Raw genomic sequence first — 25,816 nt, forward strand, 5'->3', positions numbered from 1 at the left:
GGGACTGAGAACACCAAATTGATCACCACCATGGCTCCAAGGAGGATAGTGTTTAGCATGGGGGATACACTAGAAAAAGAGATGATTATTCCCCATGAAGAAAAAGTAGGAGAATGTAAAACTTAATCCAGTTACTCAGAGTAGAATGGGATTTAAACAACCTTCTAAAGGGCCTTTAAACTTCCCCTAACAAACTCTTAAGTACTTATGTCAACTTTAAGAAAAAGAAAACCAGTAACAGTTCTTGAGAGTTTTGGCCTTTAGCTCATCAGGCAACTTTAAATATATATATTTATTTTTACTTTTTTAAATTAAAATATATTTACATCATTTCCCCCCTCCAACCCCTCCAATGTGCCTGCCTTGATTTGTCTTCTTAAAATTATGACCTCTTTTTCTTTAACTGTTACTACATGCATAAGCATATATTACACACACGTGCACATGCATTACACACACACACACATACATGCACGAGCGCGCACACACCCCCACACACTCACACCCACACACACCCATGCCTAACTATTAATACAACCTTCTCAATTCCTTTGGTTTAAATTGTAAATTGCATGTACATGAAGTCAGGGCTGACCACTTGCTACTGGATAAGCAACTAGGGGCCTCATCCTTGGAGAAGGCTGCTTCAGCCGCTCCCAGCATCCCTTGGTTGCCTATAGTTCTTTGTCTAGCAGTGGGGTACCATGAGATTTCCCCCTTTCATATCAGCATGTCTATTGATGATGTACTTCTTCAGGTCTTCTTTAGATAGCCATTTATTTTTTGAAAAAGCATTTTCAAGTTTAAATTATGTATGTGGCATTTGGTTGGTAGTTTGAGATCAGTTTCAAGTATTTATTTGCTTTGGGGTTATCTTGTTCTCAGAACCTTTCTGGGTTTCCTCAGCATCCTGACTTAATGCAATGATGGGGTTTCCCCTAGACCTTTTATGTATTTTTTTTATTTCCACTTTAGTTCCTCTCATACTGTGAATAACAAGAAAGGAGAGTTCATTTGCATGCTGAAGAACATAAATGTGGCCAAAGAAGAACATTTGATTAAGGTCTGAGGGTGGAAAGAAAAACCACAGCAACATTCACTGTGTGAACATTCAGTGTCTACCTCAGGGTATGATGAAATGGCTCTTCTAGCCTTCCTGCTGGAGAGAATGGAATCCTGGGGCACGGGAGCTGGCTCCCCTGTGCTATGATGTTGAAATGCCGTTTTTTTTTTGTTGTTTGTTTGTTTGTTTGTTTGTTTTGTTTTTTGTTTTTCCCTTTTCTCCCTGTTCCATGACATTGAAATGTTGGGCTGTTTTCTGCCCCCCACTCTGGCCCCTTGTTTCCTATTTCCTTCTAAGCAGGTGATTTTCTAGGCAATAGGAGAGTGTTTTGAATTCAATTCGGTGGCATCTACTGAATGTTACTTTGTGCAAGAGAGCTATCTGCAGGTGATGGGCAGCCTGGGTTCTCTAGTGTGCTTGGGACAGCACATTTCTATGAATGTGGGTCCAGCCAGCTAATGGTCACCTTTCTGGATGTCTATCTCTTTATGTCCACTTTAACTTTCATCAGATAGCCACCTCTCACACTCATTACTCTAAAGCAATCCTAATGACTCTTTCCTCACCCGTCCCACTGCTCAATTACTATGCAATCGACACCAGGTAATTTCCTGTCACATAATCTCCAAGTTAGCATTTATGACATTTACTCTTGGCTAGGATGTGGTGATGCACACGCCTTTAATCCCTGCACTCAGGAGGTAGAGGCAGACATAGCTCTATGAGTTCAAGGTCAGCCTTGTCTATCTAGTGAGTTTCAGGACACTTAAGGCTATGTGGAGAGACCCTGTCTCAAACAAAACAATCCCCCCCCCAAATTAATTCATATGTCACTTTGCCTTTGGCTGAATACACATCAACTCGGCCCCAGTCTCTCCTCTAGATCTGCCTCATCCCCATACTAACTTATTTCTTTCTTGGGTTGCTGGTGAAAGACCAGGAAGAAGGCCTCAATTTCAGTTTCCTGAGACTAGTGCAAGCAGGGAGGGCCATGAACAAAAGACATAGTCCTCGCAGTAGCTCCCTTTCTGCAAGTGCTCTGACCGCCCAAGGTTCAGCCAGTTGTTTACTGTCTGGGACCCCTCACCAACTTAGAGCTACGTGCATGGATCAATGTGAAAGTACGAGGCCAACCAGCCTCCATGGCAGATCAAGGACAAAGCCTGGGACTTGTCCAGGCCTGCCCAAAAAATGATAACAGTAACCCCCCAAAAAGTAAATTCAAAGGTTACACACCCTCATTCAATCATATGATGCAATGCAAAACACCCTGTTTGCGGCTTTTCCCTTTAAAAACTCCTCACCCTGAGAGCTTTGGGCTGTCCTCCTCTACTCTCTGTGTCCAAGTGTTGGATATGGACCAAGCCCAGGTGCTGTGGGATGTTCTGTATGTCCTGTGGGAGCCCTTCTTGGGTTCTTTGTGGCGTTACTCAGCAGGTCCGCATAGAGGATGATTAGGACCATGGGCCTGAGTGCAGGTGTCTGAGATGGTCTGCACTTGGCTGTGCTGGGGGATGGTCTGTATGTCAAGTTGTTCTGATTGATCAATAAATAAAACCTGATCGGCTGTGGCTAGGCAGGAAGGATAGGCGGGACTAACAGAGAGGAGAAATAAAAGGACAGGAAGGCAGAAGGACTGCCTGCAGCCGCCGCCATGACCAGCAGCATGTGAAGACGCCAGCAAGCCACCAGCCACGTGGCAAGGTATAGATTTATGGAAATGGATTAATTTAAGCTATAAGCACAGTTAGCAAGAAGCCTGCCACGGCCATACAGTTTGTAAGCAATATAAGTCTCTGTGTTTACTTGGTTGGGTCTGAGCGGCTGTGGGACTGGTGGGTGACAGAGATTTGTCCTGACTGTGGGCCAGGCAGGAAAACTCTAGCAACACCCAGTCTTGCTTGTTATCAATAAACCCGTGTGTTTTGCATCGGGTGTTGGCTCTGTGGTGGTCTTGCTCGGGGGTCTTTGAGATGCAGGCACAACATTGAGAAACAGACTTGTCTAAATGGGGAACTTAAAAAATGGAAATTCAGATCCTTGCAAGCCCCAAATCATTATAAGTCTCCCTATAAAGGGATAGAAGTGAACTTGTCCCTTAACTTGCTCTTACTAGATACATGAATCCCAGACATCCCTGAGGAGCTTTTCTGAGGTCCCGATGTTGGTTTAGACCTCAAGATGGAAAAACCAAAGAAGCTTCAAGAGAAATCCTACTTGGTCCCTGGTTTGGGGAAGAGCACTGTTGGGTCTGCTCCTGCTCATGTGTTTAGTGCGCCATCTACTGACCCAGTGTCACAGAAGGAAGGCGAACCTGAGATCCCAGGAAGAGAAAGGCAGCTCTGGGTTGAGGTGGCTTCCTCTCTGGGCACCACCAATTCACTCATGTAACGGTGTCTCAGCTTGACTCCCGAAAGTGGGGGGGTGGGGAGTGGGGGTGGGTGGATGGGGGGGTGTTGGCGGCACAGGTTTCCAATGTTGTGCACATGGTTGGAGAGTTCGTGGAATACATGAGAATTCAGAAAAATGAATGAGATTTGAAAGGACCTACTAAGAAAGGCAAAAGGTACGCTGCACCATTATTTCAGAAAGCAGAACTCTAAAACGGTAAGTGCCCCAGTTGAACAAGTCGAAGCTCTTTTGTGGAAAAGAGAAACAACAGAGGAATTGAGAGACTATGTCACAAAGGATAGTGCGGGCAGAAAATGAAAAACAAAGGTAGGACACCACCCTGCAGGACACCTGGTCTAAACTCCAGCTCCGCCACTCTTAATTATTTCTGTGATCACAAGAGATTCATTGAAACATCCCTCTGTCCAGTGAGAAACTAGGGGATCTTCCTATTACCTCACAGGTGTGTTAACTAACAGACTATATGAAAGCACCAAAGACTGAGAAAATGCCTGGTGATCTGGTAGCTGTAGAGGAAAAGAGAAGAAAACAGCAACCACAAACAAGAGGAGGGAGGAGGCTCGGGGAGGGTGGTGTGGACCACATCTGAAAATAATGAAAACACACCTAGACTCGATTACTGGGCACGGGGCACTGATCCACTTTACAGTTTGAACCGAAGTTGGCTCTGACTTTTATGTACTCACAGTGGTGCCCAGTGGACAGGGCACCTTCCTGCTTGGTACTCTCTGCACTCTAAACCATGAGGTAAGAGTGCTACATCCAACGCCCCTACAGGAATTTCCCCAACTCTTGGTTCAGAGCTGTATGTGCAGGAAACGCACATCTAACTGGGAGAGATGGAGCTGACCTAGGGATGCAACTAGGGATGATGTTTTTACCCATTGAGAGAAGCTACTTGTACGGCTTAGTTCACAAGGCTTTGGTGGCCCCTGGGTTGCCACTGTTGGTGGCGATTAATAGTGAATTGGAGAGGTTGGGAGACATGCCCACAGGACCCAAGTGTCTTCCCTTCTCACTCAAAGCTGAGTCCACACGGAAGACCCAGGAGGTGGAAGCCAAAAGCTGCCACAGTTTCTCCTGTAGAGAGACTGGTCTGACTATTTCTGTGTGTGTGTGTGTGTGTGTGTGTGTGTGTGTGTGTGTGTGTGTGTGTATGTATGTGTGTGTTTCATGTGTGCATGTGCATATTCATATGTGTGCACACACACAGCGGGGAGTGGAGGCTTGGAGGCTAATGTCAGTCGTATTCCTCAGGCGCTCTCCACCTTATTTATTTAATGTGTATAAATGTTTTCCGTGTGTGTGTGTGTGTGTGTGTGTGTGTGTGTGTGTGTGTGTGTCTGTGTGTGTCTCTCTGTGTGTGTCTCTGTGTGTGTCTGTGTGTGTACCGTGTGCATGCCTGCTGACTGCAGAAGTCAGAAAGGTACATATCAACTAGAACTGTAGTTGTGGATGGTTGTGAGCCACCATGTGGCTGCTGGGAATGAAACCCAAGTTCTTCGCAAGAGCAACTAGTGCTCTTAACCAGTGAGTCTGCCCAGCCAGCCCCTCCACCTTACTTTTTAGAGACAGGGACTCTCACTGAACCCGGAGCATGCTGATTCAGGCAGACTGGCTGGCCAGTGAGCTTCGGGGACCCAAGCGCCTCTGCGGCTCTCCCCAGTGGTAGGGTTACAGCCTTGGTGCTCAGTTTTTATGAGAGTGCCGGGAATCTGAACCCAGGTCCTCGCGCTTGAGAAGCAAAGACTGCCACCAACTGAGCCACCTTCCCAGACCCCCACCTAACTACTTCTAGGGACTGTAAAAGACTCCAGGTTTCTAGAACATCTGGAGAGCTGACTATTGTCACACACACACACACACACACACACACACACACACACACACACAGAGTGTTCACCATCTGTACAGAAACTGGGAACCAGAATGCCCATTCCCTGATGTAATGTCCCGGCAGTCTCCGGAGACAGCAGCCTTTGCCCGGCTGCCTTGCTAACCTTTTACCAGCTTCCACGCATCCCAAGGAAAAATAAGGACCAAGCATACAGTAACATGAGCCCCAATTAGCATAACATAAAAACAACTTAGTCATGTTTTCCATGGGCTTTTCCAACCCCAAACTCAAAGCATAAAGCCGGCAGAAAGTGATAAAAATGCATGCGTGGAACTATAAATAGATGCACGCTGTCTGGCTATGCACCACCAAGGTCCGTGGCCCCAGTGAGTGGCTGTCTCCCAGAAAACCAGTCAGGTGGAGAAACCGGAGGCTTTCCCCCTTGCAAGCCATAGTGTGAGAATCGACAGGAAGGGAGACCGCCCCGATGGCTCGGTACGGAAGGGGTTAAGTCCTCAGTCATCCTATTCTGAAGTGATTTACGGTGATGTGTAGAGTTTCCAAACTTTCCCCAGCCCAGGCACAGCCTTTCCCTTCTCACCGGGTTCACTGGCTCTCCCGGTACTGAAATGGGAAGGAGGCGGCGTGTTTTGCTGATCTGTTAAATTCTTAGTGAAGTTTTCGTGATTTCCAGTGGCTGCTGTTGTTTGAGTTTGGTTTGTAGCAAACCTGGAGTAGTCCTGACATTTCTGGAATGGAATCCAGATGAGGAAGAAGAAATAGAAGGAGGGGGGGAAAAAAAGAAGAGAAAAAAGGTGGGGAGAAATAAAGGGAGGAGAGACGGAAGGAAAGGGGGAAAATTGTCCCTTTTTTTTTTTTTTTCACATTCACATTCCTCTGTTTTCCCTCAGCCTGGAAAACATATTAATCCCAGTGCTTTTACGCTCGGAAACAAAGGGACTCGGCCAGACTGTGTGGGGGAAAGGGTGATAAGAAAGAACTTGGAACTTCACAGAGGGCAAGAGTGAGATTCAGAAAGCATTAGGACTTCCCTTAAAGGACAATCCCAGTGGCAGCAGAGGACCAGCTCACACAGACCCAGGAGAAACTGCAGACAAATGGAGATACGGACAGTCCCACGGACGGCAACGTTCACCTCATCTCACTGGACCAGAAGGTAAGAAGACACAGCCAGAAAGAAGAAATCAGCCCAGCTCCGACAGGCTGAGCTTCCCGGGGCTGCTTTCTCAAACAGGAGCTGCCTCCCACCCCTTTTGTATTGCTCACCCTCCACCAGGAGACAGAGGGCTACAAGGAACCGATTCCATCTAGGAAACTGTCCTAGGGACCCACCTTTCAATCTCTTTTGAAAGCCCCTGCATTCCATCTCCATGAACCACCATGTAAGTGTGCGATCTTGGCTTCTCCCTGCTTGCTTCACTGTTGCTTGTTGGAAGAAATGAAGTGTGAGTGTTGTCTTAATTACAAGGCTCGTTTTACACGGTCTCTGGTGCATCCCGGGTACAGCTGAGGCAGTCCAAGCATGCCTGCCGCCTGCCTGTGAAGCAAGCTTGGATTTCCTGCTTACCGACTGACGGCTAAGCACTGGCAATCACAGCAGCTTGAAAGCAACTGGGCTCTCACCCTGTTTTGTCTCCGCTGCCCTCCCTCCTTCTTCTCTAGCTACCCCTTCCCCTTGGCCAAGATAGAGAAAGAGAGAATGCCCAGCTCTGTTTGCAATTGCAATTAATGATTTTTTTTTCTCCTCCCTCTCTCTCTCCCTCCCCCACCCCATTATGATCTTTCTGCATTCCCAAGTGGATAACACAATGATGTGGAAGATGGGACCTCATTTCGCCATACTGTTGGCCATGTGGCTGGTGTGTGGATCAGAATCTCATGCCCCTGTCTTGGATAGAGACAGGCACACAGGGCGCAAAGTACCTTTGGCCTCTCCCGTCAGCACTAGGTCGGCTCGATATCTGAGGCACACCGGGAGGTCTGGTTTAACTGAGAAATCCACCCAGGAAGAACCAAATCTTCAGCCTCCCCCAAGGAGGAAGAGTGTACCAGTATTGAGATTAGCTCACCCGACCACGAGGCCGACCCCCTTAGGTATCAATGGAGCGCCAGTCAGACCTGAGTCGAGACCAATAGCCAGGAGCTCTCCGCGTGAGATGGTCCGAGATGAGGGGTCCTCTGCTAGGTCCAGAGTGTTGCGTTTCCCCTCTGGGTCCAGCTCTCCCAATATCCTGGCCAGTTTTGCAGGAAAGAATAGGGTGTGGGTCATCTCAGCCCCGCACGCCTCGGAGGGCTACTATCGCCTCATGATGAGCCTCCTGAAGGATGATGTGTATTGTGAACTGGCGGAGAGACACATCCAACAGATTGTGCTGTTCCACCAGGCAGGTGAGGAAGGGGGCAAGGTACGGAGGATCACCCAGGAAGGCCAGATCCTGGAGCAGCCCCTGGACCCCAGTCTCATCCCAAAGCTGATGAGCTTCCTCAAACTGGAGAAGGGCAAGTTTAGCATGGTGCTGTTAAAGAAGACTCTCCAGGTGGAGGAGCGCTACCCTTATCCCGTCAGGCTGGAGGCCATGTATGAGGTCATTGATCAAGGCCCCATCCGCAGGATCGAGAAGATCAGACAGAAGGGTTTTGTCCAAAAGTGTAAGGCCTCGGGCCTAGAGGGCCATGTGGTCCAGGAAGGGAACAATGGTGGCGGGGGAACAGGAAGCACAGGCCTGGGCAGTGAGAAGAAGAAAGAGGACCCAAGGAGAGTACAAATCCACCCCACCAGAGAGCCTCAGAGAAAGCTGGCCACCACCAAGGCAGCCACTCCCCAACCTCCCCCAACCCCGAGGGCCACCATCCTTCCTCCTGCTCCAGTCACAACGGCCACCCGGGCCACATCCCGAGTGGTGACAGTAGCCGCCAGACCTACAACCACGACTACCTTTCCAAGCACCCAGAGGCCCTGGACAGCCCGGCTGCATCCCTTCTCAGTCTCCCACAGGCCCTCTGCCACAGCTGAGGTGACCACCGCCAGGGGCACTTCCATTTCAGAGCAGCTCCACCCTCTGCCTCGGAAGGAACAACAGAGAGAGAAGTCCCAGGCCACCAGGAGGCCCAGTAAAGCTACCAACTATGGGAGCTTCACAGCTGCCCCACCCACCACCCTCTGGGAGGGCAGCACAAGAGTTGTGGGCACAGGTCGTTTCCGCGACAACCGGACAGACAGACGAGAACATGGCCATCAGGACCCAAACGTGGTGCCGGGTCCTCACAAGCCAGAGAAGGGGAAACTGCCCAAAAAGAAGGACAAGATTCTCAGCAATGAGTACGAAGCGAAGTACGACCTCAGCCGGCCCACGGCCTCTCATGGGGAGGAGGAGCTGCAGGTGGACATTATGCCCTCCCAGAATGCGAAGGAGTCAAGAAAACACGAGAAGCTCGGGAAACCTGAGAAGGAGAAGAAAAAAAAAGGGAAGAGTGCGAAACCAGACAAGTTACTCAAGAGTGAAAAGCAGATGAAGAAAGCCGAGAAAAAGAACAAGCAGGAGAAAGAAAAGAATAAGAAGAAAAAGGCGGGTAAGACAGACCAGGATGGCTATGAGAAGCCCACAGCAAAACAACTCACTCCAAGTCCCAAGAAGTCAGTGACCGACCTGCTGGGGTCATTCGAAGGCAAACGAAGACTCCTGGTAAGTAATGTGTTTCCCCTGTGTGCTGAGGTGGGGCATTGACATGTTTGTCATGTATGTTACAAACACATCTTGGGTGACAGAGTGAGGCTGACTGAGCCTGCCTCATGCTCAGGAAGGCTGGAGGCAGGATGTGGTATGCCTTTGATACTAGCACATTGGGGGTGGAACGGGGACAGATGGATTTCTGTGAGTTCCAGGTCAGTCTGGTCTACATGGCAAATTGGCTTTTGTGAGGCTCACAGACACTTTTTAAACTAGAAGGCAGATATCTTCTTTCCAGGAAGACTACCTCCTCCATTACTGTCCCAATTACTAGAAAGAGCAGGAAGAATCCCAGGATGGCATGTGGACTGAGTTATTTGCTCTGGTTTCTAGAGCCTCAGAGGTGTGTATGAATTTGGAGTCGGACAGGAGTTTCTCCTGAGGCTGTGTTGGAAATGGGTATGTTTGCCCACATTGGGGAAAGGAGATAAGCAATCCACACCTCTGTTTTGCCTGCTGTTAAGTATATACATCCCATGCCAGGAAACTTCTCTTTGAGCATTACTTGCCACTATCTGTAAAGTGGTAAAAGGACTTAGATAAATTGAAAGGAGGCTTTGGGCAGGAACGAGCCAATACTAAATGGAAGGCCTTTTCTCATCAGGGATAGGACATGACTCCTCTTGTTTCTGACTCTTTCTGTGTACGCTCATGTTTCAGAACCCCTCCAAGATTTCTACATTAACTCTGGTTCTTAATACCATGATTTTAGCCCAGGTTGCCAAGGAGGAGTTTAATAGGTTACATATAGTAAAAGACCCGTGAGTTCATATTGAGTGAGGCAAGTCATATCTAAGAGAAGTTCTTAGATACTGCCTGAGGGAGCCATGTCAGGCCGTTGTGACCATGCCCATCCTCCTGAACACAGGATCTGACTCCTGGCCTGGATTCATCTTGCATGCCAAACAGGCACCCTTCTCTAAGACATTTCTCAAGAGGCCTTCAGCTTGTTCAAAGTGGCCTAAATTTGGATTAATGATCTGAGCAGAGAGACTCTGATGACCATGCATCTTAAGTGATTTAAAAACTTTTAAATGCACATTTGAAGTGTCAACCAGAGCAGAGGTGTTTGTGGTATTTGTTCTGGGTGGAGCATGTCTTGAATTTTCTTTTCATTTTCATCAATAGTGGTGTTAGGGATTAGAATAAAACCTAAGGTCTGGCTGATTTTGAGAGAGAGAGAGAGAGAGAGAGAGAGAGAGAGAGAGAGAGAGAGAGAGAGAGAGAGAGTGTTTCCTTTGGTGCTTTCTCTAAGTTGATGGCATTTTAAACAGATTTTTCAAGTGACTGTGCAAATTTAGGCAATCAGATGATAGGCTATTTGTAAAGAAGTTTAACAGCTGCTTGTATATTCCCAGAATTCATAAACTGAAATGTCCCAATTAGGGCCATAAGAATCACTGGTTTAAAGTAGAACTTGATCCGGTACCTGAATGTTTGTCCAGGATCCGTGGAGCCAAGCTGCTCTCTTGGGGGCGTGGGAAAGCATTACCACTTGGGCTGCTTTGCTCAATGATTACCTGGGACTTTGCCCAGCCCACTAAAGCACCCTCTCACCCCATTCTGTCCATTTAGACAACAAGGCAGGCAGAGTGCTCCTCATGACTAGATTTTAAACACGGAAAGAAGTAATCAAGGGTAAAATGTCAGGATTGTAATTGTGCACCCGCCTGACAAATCCTCTCGTTGCCCCAAGCGGGTAAGTCAAAAGAAAGAGGTTTTCATACTCCATCCCTGGAGTTAGCTGTGCCTTCCATTTCTCTTGCCTGCTCCCTGCTCTCTGTGTTAGGGATCGGAATGCCCAGCTGGGACTTCTCTGCTTTTTAACAGTATCCCTGGTCATAAATTGTTATCAAGTGAAGCTCAAAGGACAGCTTCTGCTGATGTCATATGAGGCAAAGCAGAAACCAGCTGGAATCGCTTCTGCCTATGTTGGCTCTTTGGAGCTAGCCAGAGAACAAGGTTTGTTATGAGAAAGAAAATCCCAACAGGACACAGTTCAGTCTGTCGGTCCTGTGTGTGACCAGCTGATCATATCTCTACTGTGTTTTCTGAAGTGCTAATGATGTATGAAGAAAGAGTGGAGTCAAAGAGACGAGATGGAGCTGTCCTGATATCAAAACAATGCTTCTGGGTGAAAGGCGGTACTGGCCCATAACCCCTTTCCCCGCTCACTTTTTCCATCAAACTCTGCTCGTGTTATTCAGGAAGCGTGGGGATTCAATTAGCATTCATTAAGGCTGAGCAGTTTTGAGCTGTTAAAGTAAGACACAGAGAACGTTTACTTCTAGCCTCAACTAAACCTGGTATGCTCAACCTACGGGTGGGTTTGCATTCCAAGAAATGGTGTGGACTTTCTGGCTCATTTCTCCAGCTTTTCGGTAACCAGATCCCTGACGCTAATTTATCGTAAAACCCCTGGGCGCTTTGTATTCATTCACACCATTCTTTAGATGTGAAAATATCCCATAACTGCTCTTTAACTAATTAGTTAGGAGAACCCCTAGCAGCAACTGTGTAAGTTGTGTTTGAGTGACGGGCTTCTTCCAGGTCTTCAAGCACATTGCAGGTAGATCCAGGTGTCCTGCTTTTAAACCAGAGCGCAACCCTTGAAGGCCTCTGCCTCTCAGTTTCTTAAAAAAGAGCAGATTCGACATGTAAGATGCTTTGCTGAAACTTCATGGTTTTGTTCTCACAATTCCTACAAGGAACGACTTATTAACAGTCTTTCCCAGATGAGAAAACACAAGTCTAGATTCCTTGAGAAATTCACCCAATGTAGCTATTATGTAAAAAAGGCTGTGTATGTATTCAACTTCAAAGTCAGTCTACACTCCAACCTCCCTTCCATTGGGTGTGAGCCTTGGGAGGTATATGCCACAAAGAAAATAGGAAATTGGGGAATAAAACTATTCCTTAATAAGTATGAACATTTAATGCTTCATTTTGGGGGAAGTGAGATGGCTGAGCAGGTAAAAGTGCCTGCTACCAGGTGTAACAACCCAAGTTCAATCCCCAGGAACGACTCGGTGGAGAGAACCATCTCCCTTCTGACCTCCACATGCATCACACACCCACTCGGCCCACATACCATAGATAAATAATATAGCTTTTGAAACTACACTTTGAACTTTGAGTTTTCAAGACAAGTGAAGAAGCAGTCACATTTTCATAGTAAGTGCAAATGTGGAGTTACTGCCTTTCCTACACAGCTCACCTCTGGCTTTCCAGGCAGCTGGTGAAGAACAGTTGATTGAACCCATTTTTTCTCTTCCTTCTGTCTGCTTGATGTCCATTTGGGGTTAGCTACAGAGATGGTGGACAGCTATTTATCACTAAACCATTGGTCCTTGTGAAGGATAGCTAGTGATCATTTGGTGGCTCTGAGATCCACCTACTTGTCAGCTCACAGGGAGCTTTGATGTGCTAGACTGCATGAGTTCAAGCTCGAGTCTCTGATTTCTTTGGCAATGGAATCTCCTACAGTCCAAGTGGGTTAATATTTTCAACTCTGCTTCTGAGACTTGGGTCCCGAGATAACAATCTACTTACTTGGTTTTAGTTTTAGAAAAGGATTTAAAGTTCTGTTTTACAAGGCAGACTCCAAGGCTGAAAGTTAGTTTATGGAACCCTAAAAAAACAAAAAAAAAAACCTAGTGTTTTGAGCCTCACACAGTACTGAGACTAAGCAAAGACTGAAAATACTTCAAACCTTTCCCAGCATCTTCTGGTTCATGTTTGCCCCCTTTACTTATACAGTCAGGCTTCATTCTCCTCTGGGACACATTGACTCAACACACCATTGGAAAAGACACACAGACAAGATCACAGCACAACTGTAAATTCAGGACACATGCCCTGAGTTACTGCTATCAAACTGGCAAGAGGGCATACAATAGGGCCGTTCACTGAGGAGTCCTGTGGTAGCCCTTCTAGGAAAGGAAAACTGGAAATAGTTTCCATTTTAAGCACTGTTAGAGATGCTGCCATGCTAGAAAATGGATGTGACAGAGGTGTCAATACTCAGGGAAAGGCTCTGACATGTCAGGTGACCAGCTGCCCCCGTTTCCCTGTGCAAACTCCATCAGCAGATCAAGTGTAAGGAGAAGGTTTTCCATCTGGCTTATGGGCTCTGCCTAGATATATTCATGGCCAGGGATCCTCATGTTTCCGAGTTCCCCTTATCCCTGATGTGGATGGAATGATCTCTAGCTTGTGGAATGTGGACCAGCCAGCATGGATCACAGGATAACTTCAGGGTCTGAGGTCTCAGCACCTTAAGGAACTTGACATCAACATAAAATATATACACAAAAGAGACACAAAAATTTCTGTGTGAGCTGCGCAGACAAGTATAACTGTAATTAAATGGAGTAAGTGTTTGAGATATGGTAGTAGGGTAGGATGTAGGAGGCTGGAGGACATGGGCAAACACAGATGGTAGAGTTAGTGAGTTAGTCAGAGGCAGTAGACATGCGTGTGTTTGGACGCATAGTCCCATACAAGTATCTACGTATATTGTTCAATTCCTGAGACTTTATGAAGCTTGCATAGAGGTTGTTTCTCGGTAAAGAAGACAAATGTAAGAGGCTGCAGGCTACCCAGGGGTTGAAGTAAGACAAAAATGCCAGGCCTCCCACTTTGATGGTGGATGTCACCCTTTCCTCTGTCCCACTCTGCCTAAAAGTTGCTTTTATTTCATGGTTGAGGGTGGTCTGATAACAAGGGCAAAGGAGGCTCATAAGCCTGGGCAGAGTGAATTGTGCAACATGTACATCACCTCCCTGTAAGTTAAAGCATCCCTGGGCAAAAGCTCCAGGTTAAGATAAGTCTGAAAAGATTCTCTTCCTCTGAGATTCCTACTGGACATCCATGACCTGATATCACTGTGTACATGTGGGACAAACTGGCATGCAGGGGAGGAAGGGCATCTCTGAGATTATATATTGTCTGAAATTCTTAATTATACATGCCCAGGAGGAGAAGACTGGAGGAACCTTTGAGAATTCTTAAAATATGGCTGTGGCCCACAGGGCTCCATGACAAAGAATGAAGCAATGAAATGAATCCTGGGTATGGATATGAAGAGAGAGAACAGTAATTACTATTTATCTAGTGTCTGGGAAGCTGTGCCTTGGAACTTCTTGGAATATATTCTAAATATGGGCTAGGAGTTCAAAATCACGAAAATTTTCTTAGTTCTTTAAGAAGACATGTTTCAGTTCATTTTTGATTTTGTGTTTCATGTCTGTTTATATGGACACAGTGGTCAGGAAATATGTTTTAAAAGATATAATCTCCATGAGGAAAAGTATCAAAATTCCACATCTATCTAAAATTTATTCATTGATTCAGACTTTGCCTTAAGGAAAAAAAAAACAGCGTGGTTCTAAAAATATAGATTGATCATATTTCCAGTTGTTAGTTTCTTTTTAATTAGCTATATGTGTTTTGATATGGAAGGAAGAATTTAGAGATTTTATTTTAACTAGACATATTCTAGATTTTTCTTTTTGGGCTTGTCTTTGCTGATAAACAGACCATTTTGGAATCACAAAATGTTGTTTAAGTGATGACCTAAGAAAAATTAGCAAAATCCTTTGCTAATGTCCCACTCACAGGCTTCCAGAAGCATTTTAATTTTCCGGAGGGAGTGTTTTGGAAAGCACAGAGATTTCAGCCGGGAAAGCTTGTAGGCCTCAATAAACAGCTCCAATGGAAAAAAACCAAACCAACAGCAAGATCAATCTGGGGCCAAATTTACTGGCTATTTTTTATCAAAATAGTTGACAAAGGTTGACAACATAGTAACTTCTCCCACCCAAAATGGTAACCTGGTAGACATAGAACTCTAGAAAGAATTTATAAGCTCTGGGTGGGTGAATAGAAAAGTGGCTATTAAATTTGAACATGGAGGAATAAAAAAAAATGTTTGCATAAATCAATCAATAAATCAATATAGGGACTTGCTTCCAAGCCCTCTGGTTAGTCAACAAAGGGCGCCTGCGTGGGGCTCATTGTAGACACCTGCCATGTGAATTCTGGTTCCAGGAGGTCAACAAGAACCTGGTCATCATCAGAATACAACTTCGTGTCCTCCCACTTCCAGGACAAGCAAAGTGTTGCTGCTCATTCTCAGTATGTGGGAAACAGTTTGGGTTTCAGCTTGAAAAATCTATGACATTGGAGAAGGTTCCAGAAAAAGTCAACTAAAATGATCAAAGAATCAGAGAAGTTTCCTCTTAGGGTAGATTCAAAACATTGAGACATTCTTAGAAAATACAAGAGAACCTAGATAATTAGCTAAATACACACACATATCCATGCATATACACAAGCATACATACATACACAAACAAACAAACATGCATACATTCGTACATAGAATAGCCAAAGCATACTCACTTTAACCAAAACAAATGAAATACAGCTCCCCCAGATGTCTGGAGATCAAAATATCTCTGCTGTATCCTTTCCTCAGAAGTCAAGAGTCATAAAACATGGATGAAACTCCAGATCTGATTTGAAGAGAAAGCTAAAATGAGACAGTTAAGACCATCCTGATGGGATAAGGATGGGCTCTAGCATCAAAATCCCCCTCCTTTGGCTGAGTGTGGCAACAAATATCATCTGTGTGGCAAAATATAGCCCCAAAAGCCATCCTAAAAACTGTCTGCAAGGTTACCTAATAAAAATTTTGTTCCACAGTGTGCTGGCCTGGCCATGAAACTCTTTCAACATTATGGAAGTGAAAAAAAAATAATGATTGAATTAGCCTGATTAGTTAGTTAGGATAATGAAGGTCAAAATGAAGGAAGGCAGATAACTATTGCATGTCAGATATTCATGGAATGCGACAGCCTTGAAGAATAAGTATTTCTGTGTGCGCACAAATCGGAAAGCCATAGCACAGATGAAATGAAGACAAATTAGAGAACTGAGTAGAGACATCCAAACTATCTTTACTTGCTTTTAGTTTACTCTAAAAGAAAAGAAAAAAGGATGAGAGAGAGAGAGAGAGAGAGAGAGAGAGAGAGAGAGAGAGAGAGAGAGAGAGAGAGTCTAAATGGTCATTTGGGTCTTGATTACACAGCTGTCTAAGAAAGCAATTTACAGTTTAGGCGCCCTCGGCTCCCACTTGTCTCTGGATTTGACCTCATCATGACTTGAGCACTGTGAACTAATACTTGGCTTGTCCTCCCCTGCCTCCAGCTGATCACCACTCCCAAGGCCGAGAACAACATGTACGTCCAACAGCGGGATGAGTATCTGGAGAGCTTCTGCAAGATGGCCACGAGGAGGATCTCTGTGGTCACCATCTTCGGTCCTGTCAACAACAGCTCCTTGAAGATTGACCACTTCCAGCTAGGTGCTCTTAAGCATTTTATAGTTTTCGTTTGTCTGTTCTGTTGGTTTTGTTTTTACCCCTTATCTGTGGTGGGCCCGTTATTATGGGAGAGGCCTTGAGTGAGGGTTGGAGGAGATCAGAAGAAACATTGAGATGTCTGAAGGGTCCTCTGGTTGTGATGACAGAGATGATGTCTGTCTGTCTATCTGTCTATCTATCTATCTATCTATGCAGGCAGGGACACTCTGGCTAAAGATGTCAGCATTTTAAAACAAAGACATGTAGTACTCTTTTTTGTTAAGTCAGAAAAGTGGTGGGAAATGAGAAAAGTATTACATAATTGGGGGGAATGAGAGAATATGTGGCCCCTTTCTCTTGGGTCCTGGGTCCTCTTGCCTATGAGCAGCACCAGTCAATATATGCCTACATGCTTTATGCTACAAGTGTTTCATCATACCTGGGGACCTGCCAGACTCTTGGATGCTGGCAAGCCTGGAGGGGGAATTAGCTAGAGTTAGAAACTCTTAGCCTAAATGAAAGGTCGCTGAAAATACGGATTGAACTTCACCCAAGTCCTTTCGGAGAGCAGAAGAATTTGGCTGAACTTTAGAGTTTGCACAACTTTTCATAGTGATGATGTGTATGAGGTTCATGGGGCACAGCTCGCCTCAGGCAGCTGAGTTCTAGTTCACAGCGGTTCCCATGGGCATGCTGCAAGAGTCACTGATTAGTTAAGCCTCACACTCAGAAGGTTGGAACTAGAGGCAATAGTTTCCATAAAACATTTTATGTAACAGTTTAGTGTGTGTGTGTGTGTGTATGTGTGTGTGTGTGTGTGTGTGTGTGTGTGTGTGTGTGTGTGTAATTTTGGTCATTTTACCCCCAATTACTCTCTCTCATACCCCTCCCTCTCCCACTGAAACCCTTCTTCCTGACAAAAGTTTTATCTTTTGGAAAATCTTTCTTAAACATTACTTCACTCCTTTTGTTGTTTAGCTATAATTAAAGTTCTTTGGATTCATTCCTTATATTTCATTATCCTCTATATTTTTCATGAATTTATTTCTTTTGAAAGTACATGAAAATATTTTCCAATTAGTTAGCACAAAATAACATAACATAGCTCAGACTTTTCTGATACAAGATCATGATACAAATGCCACATCTGTCCTAATTATGATGTCAACTTGATTTGCATATGAACTAGTTTTATAAACTATGTACTTTTGATTGTGATAACAACCATTAACATAAGATCGATTGTCTTAACAAATGTTTTGATGTAAAATATAGTAGTCTTAGTCTAGGCACAATGCTACCCAATGGCTCTCTAGAACTTAGCTGTACATTTTCAGCTGTACATTCTCTTTCATTGGCTCACCATTCCCTGAGGTAGCTACAAATGACAAATAAATAACATCCATCTTGGTGTCCCATCATAAATCACCGTGGATCAGTAACTGATTTGTGAACTCTGTCCCTCTGCTATGAATATGTTTGGTGATTAATGTCCTCAATCAACAACAACAGCCAGATATGATGCTTTAATCCCAGCACTTGGGAGGCAGAGGCAGATGTGTCTTTGTGAGTCTGAGGGCAGCCTGGTCCACATGGTGAGACTCTGTCTGAAATAACTGACGACAACAACAGTCAATCGAGTAAAACCAAGAAACAAAGAAGTAGCTCTGGAAACCAGCAGGTCCACATCCAGAGTTACAATTTATTTGTCATGTGATCTTGGGCAGGTTAGCTCTTAAGTCTTTAAAGAAACCTACTTCACAGGCTGTGGTGATGAAATCAGAGTGTGTACACACACCCCTGCTGATTATAGGCACTGTTCTTGTGGCCATCCTTATCATCACCATTGGGTCAGGTGGTAGTTTGGAGATCAAAGGAGCCACCACAGTTGTCACCAGGAAAACAATTGCTGCTGCTTTCTGCTAATTGCAGAATGGTGACTTGCAGCCACTCTTTCAGGTCAGATTGTCATTAGGACTCTTGATAAATGAGAAGCCCAAGAGAATAACAACATAAAGGCATAGTTAGTGGTTAACCGGGATTCAAACTATTTGTCTCCTGGAGTTTCACACAGTCGCTTGAGCCAGCAGGCTTCATGATACTCCAGATGTCTGGAGAGGAAATAGGCTTCCAATTCAGCACAGACTGGTGCTGGCAGATGATGAAAGTCCTCCCCAGCCAGGTGATCTCAGTGTCAAATGTGCTACCTACCAAGTCTTCCACAAAGTGTTCCCATTCCTTAGTTCAGAGGCATTTGGAGAAGTCATTACGTCTTTGACTTCAATCTTGGTATGATCATATTATAAGCATCTGGTGCTGCCTTGGAACATTTTTAGCATTATTCTGGTGTTTTCTAGAAATCTGGATTGAATGTGGACTGTAGGGAGCTGAGGTTTTTTGGTTTTTTTTTTATTGTTGTTGTTGTTTTTTCTGAGTTACTGGAAGTCAGGTCTTGTAGTTTACCTCTCTGTTCAAAGAGTAACAGGACCGGCCTGATTTGGAGGTAAGGGAGGTTCTCTAACCTAATTCCTGGAGGCCCTTCTCTCCCTGTGTTGTGACCCAGGTTACCCTTATGAGAAAGGCGTGTAGCTCTTTCAGCCAAGACTGGGAGTCAGTTATGGGAAAATAAAACTTGGCGTGAGCCATAGTCTCAGTGAACCAAATCCCAGCTTTGTCTGATTTTCAGCTGGAAGTCTGTCCAGTGGCTTTACTTCTCCTTAAATAGGAAGCAAGTACTGTGTATTTCTTCAGAGTTTTCCTAGGCCTTGAAAGCAGATGCTGACAACCAGATACAGTGTAGGCTGCCCTCACCAGCTGGCCCATCTTGCCAAAGGTAGTTGTAACATCTGGTGTGGGCCTACAAACACTAGGAAACTTAAGGTTTCAGACATTAGTCTAAATCGCTTCTCGGCCTTTTGGCTAAGATCAAGTGCAGACATTAGTCTAAGAAAGTCACAAGGCTTGGGCAAATTCTGACACCCTTATGGGTTTGTCAATGGAGAGGGTATTATGTATGAGATGCTAAAATGGATTCACATATAAAGTAATTCTTTATTGTTAGTATGTAAAAATGTCACTATAGCATAAGAATATTGGTGTGTATGTTGAGTAGAAAGAGCATAGACAGAATTGATCAGATAGGAAGAAGTTGCTGGGTAATGGTTCTTAACTAAAGGATGAAACGAAGAAGTAGAATATAGCAGGTGGGGATTTTTTTTTCCTAGAAAAACATTAACTTGAAAAATACTTTGATATTGGTATCAGATCCCCATATATTAAGGACTATAACACAACAAATACTTTAAATTCCCTCCCTCCTTCCCTCTCCCTGCTCCTGTGTGTGTGTTATGTGAAGATGCTTGACCTTCCCCTACATTCAGAGGCCATTGGAAGACATCTGATGTCTTCCTCTATCACTCCCCACCTTATTCCTTTGAGACAGAACGTGAGCATATTTCCACGAGAGGTCCCAGCATGTGCCCGTTTCCACCCACTAATGCTGGAGTTGCAGGTCTTTACGAGGCTGCTAAGGATATGAACTTACTTACGTCTTCATGTTTGGGCAGCAAGTGCTCTTGCCTGCTGGGCTGTCTCCCCAGCACTGATAGCTTCTTCTGAAGGAATGAGTGTTTAAGGAGAATTAATAGAAAGGACATAGAAAAAATGATGGGTGTGGAATACAATAAGAAGAAGAGACAAAGCATAAAGTGCTTCTTCAAATAAGGAATACACACTGATGAATTTTAAACTCACTTTTACAAATAAGGATGACTGAATACATTTTGTCTTCGATTTTATTGAAGAATTATGTTATATGGTGAAGCTCACAATCATCAGTATCCATCACGATCCCCTAATCCTGCTCTCCTTTTGTGGCAGTCCAGAAAAATTGATCCTCTGACTCTAACTGTTGATTTTATCTGTGGTTGTAGTGTCTGGCAACCACCTTTTTTGGACCTCACCACCCTTAGTAAGGCAGAGTCTGGGTGAGTGGGTTTCCATAGTGTCCAGTTGTTTCCTGTGTGTTCATGCAGTCTCTAATTATTAATAGTATCTAGATAGGCTACAAAGCCTAGCACCATTCACTCACCTTATTCCACCACTCTCAGCCTTTAAGATCAAATGGACCAGTGTTTAGGTCAATAAGGGGAATAAAAGAATATAGATCAAGTGTGTAAAAAAAAAAGTCACTGGAGAATGTGGTCTAAAGATAAGTGATTCCCTGTCAAAAGATGAGCAGATAAAGAAAACATGGGATATAAACTCAAAGAAATTTTCGTAACCATTAAGAAAAATGAAATTTGTGGAAAAGTGGATGCAACTAGAAATCATGCTAAGCAAAATAAACCAGACTCGGAAATACAACTAAATATTTTCTCTCATATGCAGAAGCTAAATTTAAACTTTTATGTGTATATGTGTATGTATATACATAAAAAATAGGCTTAGATGTAAACTGTTATAATCAGGGATAATACCATAAATGGCAGAAAAATTTAAATAGTGGGTTTATTAATGGAGAAACCTTAGGAAATCAAATTTATATCATTCTCATTTGGGAAACTGAGGTATTTCATCTTTATCTAACTTTTGAAGGAGTTGATACATTTTATATATTTATATAAGAAGTTATACATAGATGGTTCTTGAATCTGTGCCTGATCCTTTCACCCTATAACTCCCTGCCCTCTGCAGGCAACCATATATACACACATGTAAAGACAAATATACACATACATATACGTATATATGGAAAGAGAGAGTCACTAAGTTGCCCAGAGTGGCCTGGAACTCACTTTCTAGTCCAGATTGGCCTTGAACTTACCATCCTCCTGCCTCAGCCTCCTGGGATTCCAGATGTGCATCACCAATGTGTTGAGAGAAGCCATAGTTCTGATATTGAAATAGAGAGCTGGAATACAGTGCATGGAGAAAGTCTTTTCGTTGTTGTTTGTTTGTTTGTTCGTTTTTTGAGATAGGGTTTCTCTGTGTAAAAGTCCTGGCTGTCCTGGAACTCACTTTGTAGACCAGGCTGGCCTCAAATTCACAGAGATCTGCCTCCTAAATGCTGGGATTAAAGGCATGTGCCAACACTGCCCGGCTGGAGGAAGTCTTAATAGATATATTAGTTAAGTTACACTGGATCCATAACATTAATGGCCTTATATGCTATGATAAGAATTCGGATTTTCTTCTGTGAGATAGTAGCATTCTGTCCTTTGAGTGAGTACATTATACTTAGCTAGGAAACCTGTTAAGTGCAGCTCACTTGCCCTTACCCTGAGGAATTCCAATTTGATTGGTCTGGAATACAAAGATTGAAATAGTAAGCTTCCAGGGACTGTGATGAAAGTGGGCGATCCATTCCACATACCAGAAAAACAGCTGGCGGGGAGAGGGAGGTGCCACAGTCACAGTAGAGAGTGAAATGGCTCTGGCATTGGCAGATGGCTTTAGAGATACGAAGTGCAGTTCTTGCCTCCAAGGAAATAATGGAGTTCATGATGGTATAAATATGAGAGATCATGGCCCGTGAACATAGATCCAGGTCACCTTGGATGGCCTGCTCTAATGTGGAAGAGGGTATATGAACTTTCATAGTGATAGAACAAAAGAAAACTTGTAAATTAATGTGTTAATTAAATACATTGGTGGTAAGATCTCGTTAGTAGTTACAGCAGATCAGAGCAATCTACCGGTTTCAGGTGTGTGTGTGTGTGTGTGTGTGTGTGTGTGTGTGTGTGTGTGTGTGTTCTAATGTATGCCAATGTGTGTAGCAATCAGAGGTTGATGTCAGATTTCTTCTTTACTCTTCACACCCTTTTACTTTTTTTTCTTTTTAAGACAGGGGCTCCCCACTGTGTAGCCCTGGCTGGCCCGACACTCTATATGTAGACCAGGCACTTTTGAGACAGATTCTCTCACTGAGCCCTGCTTGCTGATTGGCTGGACTGGCTAGCTAGTCCATGCTCAGCCTTTTATGTGGGGCTAAAGATCCAAACTAAAGTCCTTATGCTTGCTTCCGTGGCATATGAGTCATCTCAGCGCCAGATGTTATCTTTTAACATTCTTAGCTTTAGGGTTGGTGGAAGTTAGAGATCTGCTGAGTAATACATTCCAAAAGCTTTACTAACAGTCAGAAAGATGCTAGGTCAAATACGTTTGGGAGTAAGTGGATATGAAGGAAACTAAACATAGCCTGAGATAATTTTTTCTCTTAATCTGCAACATTCCATCTCTCTCCAACTACAACACTGTAGTCAGTCATCAGTCATTCAGAGTCTGTGCACTCTCCAGAACAGATATGGCTTCCTTGAAAAACTTCAGTTCACAACTTGAACTTAGGGAAAGGTGAGAGGAAAAGAAACCGTAGATGCCGCAGAGAGGAAGCAGTCACAGGCTGGGGTTGTGGACCATTTGGACCATAATGCCAAGCATACAATTCCTTAATAGCTTATAATTGAAGCTAATTTTTTTTTTTTAGTTCTACTGTGCTGTCTATAGTCAATCAAATACTTGAAGAAACTTACTGTAACACAACCTGAATTGGGCCACGATTTGGGATCAGTATTCTTGAGGGATGAGGAACCAGGCAGACATCCCATTACCAGGCTACTGGCAATAGTGAAAAATAGTTCACCTCCACAGTCTGGTCCTTCCCTTAATAATCCTACTCCAAATGTCACGAAACAGACTTGGATCTGTGAGTCATTTTAGCTGGACAAGGAGAATGTGAATGGTTTACAGGACTTCCTTGGAGAATGGCTACTTAGAGGTCTTACAGCGCTTCACAAGAACAAGTGTGCTTAGGTAGAAGCGGACAGCCTTAAGCATCTGTACTTTTGATGATGCTTCCCCCAACTGAAGTGCATACATTAATGCTGCTCTGATTTGCACAGAATGCAAGAATAGCAGAGAACCGTGGCTAGAGCAGGCAGCCAGAAAGAGGAGGTGGCCTCATATGCACCTTCCTCAGAATTTGGCTTGGAGTGGGCTCTGCCCTGCTGTATATTTGCCTTCATCCTCCTTCAATTCCCCGTTGATCAGAGCCTTCACTGTTTTCCTTGGGTAGATTTCTTTCCTCAGGCCAAACATGTAGACATTTCAGTAGCCTGGGAGTGTGAAATGTTTTATTTCTAATATTTGGCTGGATTATTTCTGAAAACATTTTGCTTAAGAGGAGAAACCAGATTGTGAAACCGGCTTCTTGCCAGTTAGAACAAAGTTTGTCTTAGATCTTGAACTAGGGTCCTCTTTGCGGATGATTGTGAGGTGTGTGTGTAGCACAGAGTGGACTGTATGGGAATAAGTTGTGTTGTCTGAGTCCTACCCTCATTTTACTTCTAGTTATCAGTGTGAACTTGAGCAAGTCAGTCCTCTTTTCTTTCTCAGAGTCAGTTACAGGTTGTGGTCCCTGAGAAAGAGACCCTGACATTCTTCAGTTTTGAATGTAAGGAGGTTAATGGAAAGTTAATTCCTTTCCTCCATTCCTGTGAGATAAAGGAGGGCAAGGATAGACAAAGGGTGATTTTGAGCTCTAATATGGTTGACACTTAGAGCTGTCAGTTTTGAGATGAGGGGAATGCCTTTTATATCTACTATCTCCCCCAGCCTCACAGCTACCATTGCACTTGAGCTGTGTGTGACTGGGAGAAAGGTGGCTCTTTGTTAAGAAGAGCAACTCTCAGGGAGGGGAATCCAGGTACAAATATAGAAAACTCAGCTCTGAAAGTAGGTGGAGCTGAACAGCATCCACTACAGTCCCCCAGATTCATCTTCAGTGATGTAATGGAGCCAAGACTCACAAACCTCAGCAGCATATTATATAAAAAACCCACTTGGTAACAAATGTTCAGCTTTAGGATTCAGCTGGTCTAGGTTGGTTAGGTTTATGTATGTACCTGTACTCAGCCATAAGTCAGCTGGGTGAGTCTCCTGACCTCATATGGGATGCTTTGATCCTCAGGGTGAAGGAAGTAACTCTAGGATCATCTGGCATGGCCTTGGCTAAAATGGTACCAGGCTGTGTTGCTTAATTTACACTCAGTTGGCTAGGGTGGACATGTCCATGGGAGAGGTGAGAACCATCAAACACATAACTTCCTTCATGCCAGCTATATTAACAATCTTCTGGTGTGAATGAGCTCAGATTCTCAAGGCAAGGATAATTGAAGCCATTCATCATAAGGGATGGAGGGGGTCACAGTTTGGGTAAGGATATAGATAGGTATAGAGAGGGTAAAGAATTGGAATCATTACATCTGTTATATTCTCTACCTTTCTTCCTTTGCAGCTGCTCACTTGTTTTGTGACTTTACCTGTTAGGTATTAATGTTCTAATTTTGGTTCTAATTAGAGCATAGACTCCCAAACTCTACCCGAGCTACTGACCCCTAAACCTAGCACCAACATAGGAACAGCTCAGAAACTGTTAAATATTCATTGGATACATATTTTATTGGATAAATAAAACCAAAAAGGAACATGTGTACAAGGTCAAGCCAGTGAAATGGCTCAGCATGCAAAGGCACTTGTCACTCACAAGCAGTGACCTGAGTTTAATCCCCACAGCCCACGGAAAGGTGGAAATAGAGAAGAGATTGCACAATCTTGTCCTCTGCCTTCCAAATATGCACCACAGTATACATACCCACTCGCACACATCATAGACACACACACACACATAATAATAATAATAATAATAATAATAACAATAATAAACTTTTAAAAAGAGTTCAAGGCCATCTTCAGCTATAGGATGAATTCAAGACCAAGCCTAGGCTCCTTGAGACCCCATTATAAAAATAAACAACACAAAATATCAGCAAACCCCCTCAAAATTATAATTCCTACATGAAGATAAAACCTGTTTGTAAAGATTTAGAATATTAACCACAAAGGACATCTTTATTTTTCATAGTTTTATTAACATATTAATTATGCATAATCATTGATGTGTGTGTCCCAATTAGTTTCATTAGTGCTCTTTACAGATAAATGGATGAGAGTGTGTTTATAGAAACATGGGGACTTTATCAGGGTCTACACTGAAGAAAATGGTCTTTCCCTTCCCCCTCAACCGTTAACTACAATAAAGCTTGATAGAACAGCAGCGCCCCATAATCCTTTCTCCATTCAGCGACTAGGTGTTGATGGGCACCATCTTGTATAGGCATTCATACTGGTATTTTTCATTTGCCTTAACTGTTTTTAACCAAGAATAATGTCATATTACACATTTAATTCTGCCATTTATTTTCTATGCTGAAGAAGATATACTAAAAACAAACAAAACTACTACATCAACATAACAATTTTTAATTACTATATATGTTGTTAACAACAACAGCAAACTGTATAATTGAAAAAATAGATATGTGATCTATATA

General features: G+C 43.9%; 1 protein-coding gene across 3 annotated transcripts in view; it reads left to right on the forward strand.

The window, feature by feature from the left end:
• Positions 1-6,269: 6,269 nt before the first annotated feature.
• The window catches only part of Ccdc80 (coiled-coil domain containing 80), a 33,156-nt gene continuing 13,609 nt past the window's right edge, over positions 6,270-25,816 (forward strand). Inside the window, exons 1-4 of one of the 3 annotated variants that reach the window (XM_042259348.2) lie at positions 6,350-6,489; positions 6,610-6,715; positions 7,131-9,016; positions 16,274-16,430. In XM_042259348.2, the coding sequence (XP_042115282.1) occupies positions 7,142-9,016; positions 16,274-16,430 (2,032 nt within the window). In that variant the 5' untranslated portion in view covers positions 6,350-6,489; positions 6,610-6,715; positions 7,131-7,141. Of the gene's footprint in view, positions 6,716-7,130; positions 9,017-16,273; positions 16,431-25,816 lie in introns of all 3 variants that reach the window. The other 2 variants (XM_006975778.4, XM_042259346.2) reach the window with 2 other exon arrangements.

The sequence above is a fragment of the Peromyscus maniculatus genome, chromosome 12, assembly GCF_049852395.1.
Source record: "Peromyscus maniculatus bairdii isolate BWxNUB_F1_BW_parent chromosome 12, HU_Pman_BW_mat_3.1, whole genome shotgun sequence".
In the NCBI taxonomy this organism is placed as follows: Eukaryota; Metazoa; Chordata; class Mammalia; order Rodentia; family Cricetidae; genus Peromyscus; species Peromyscus maniculatus.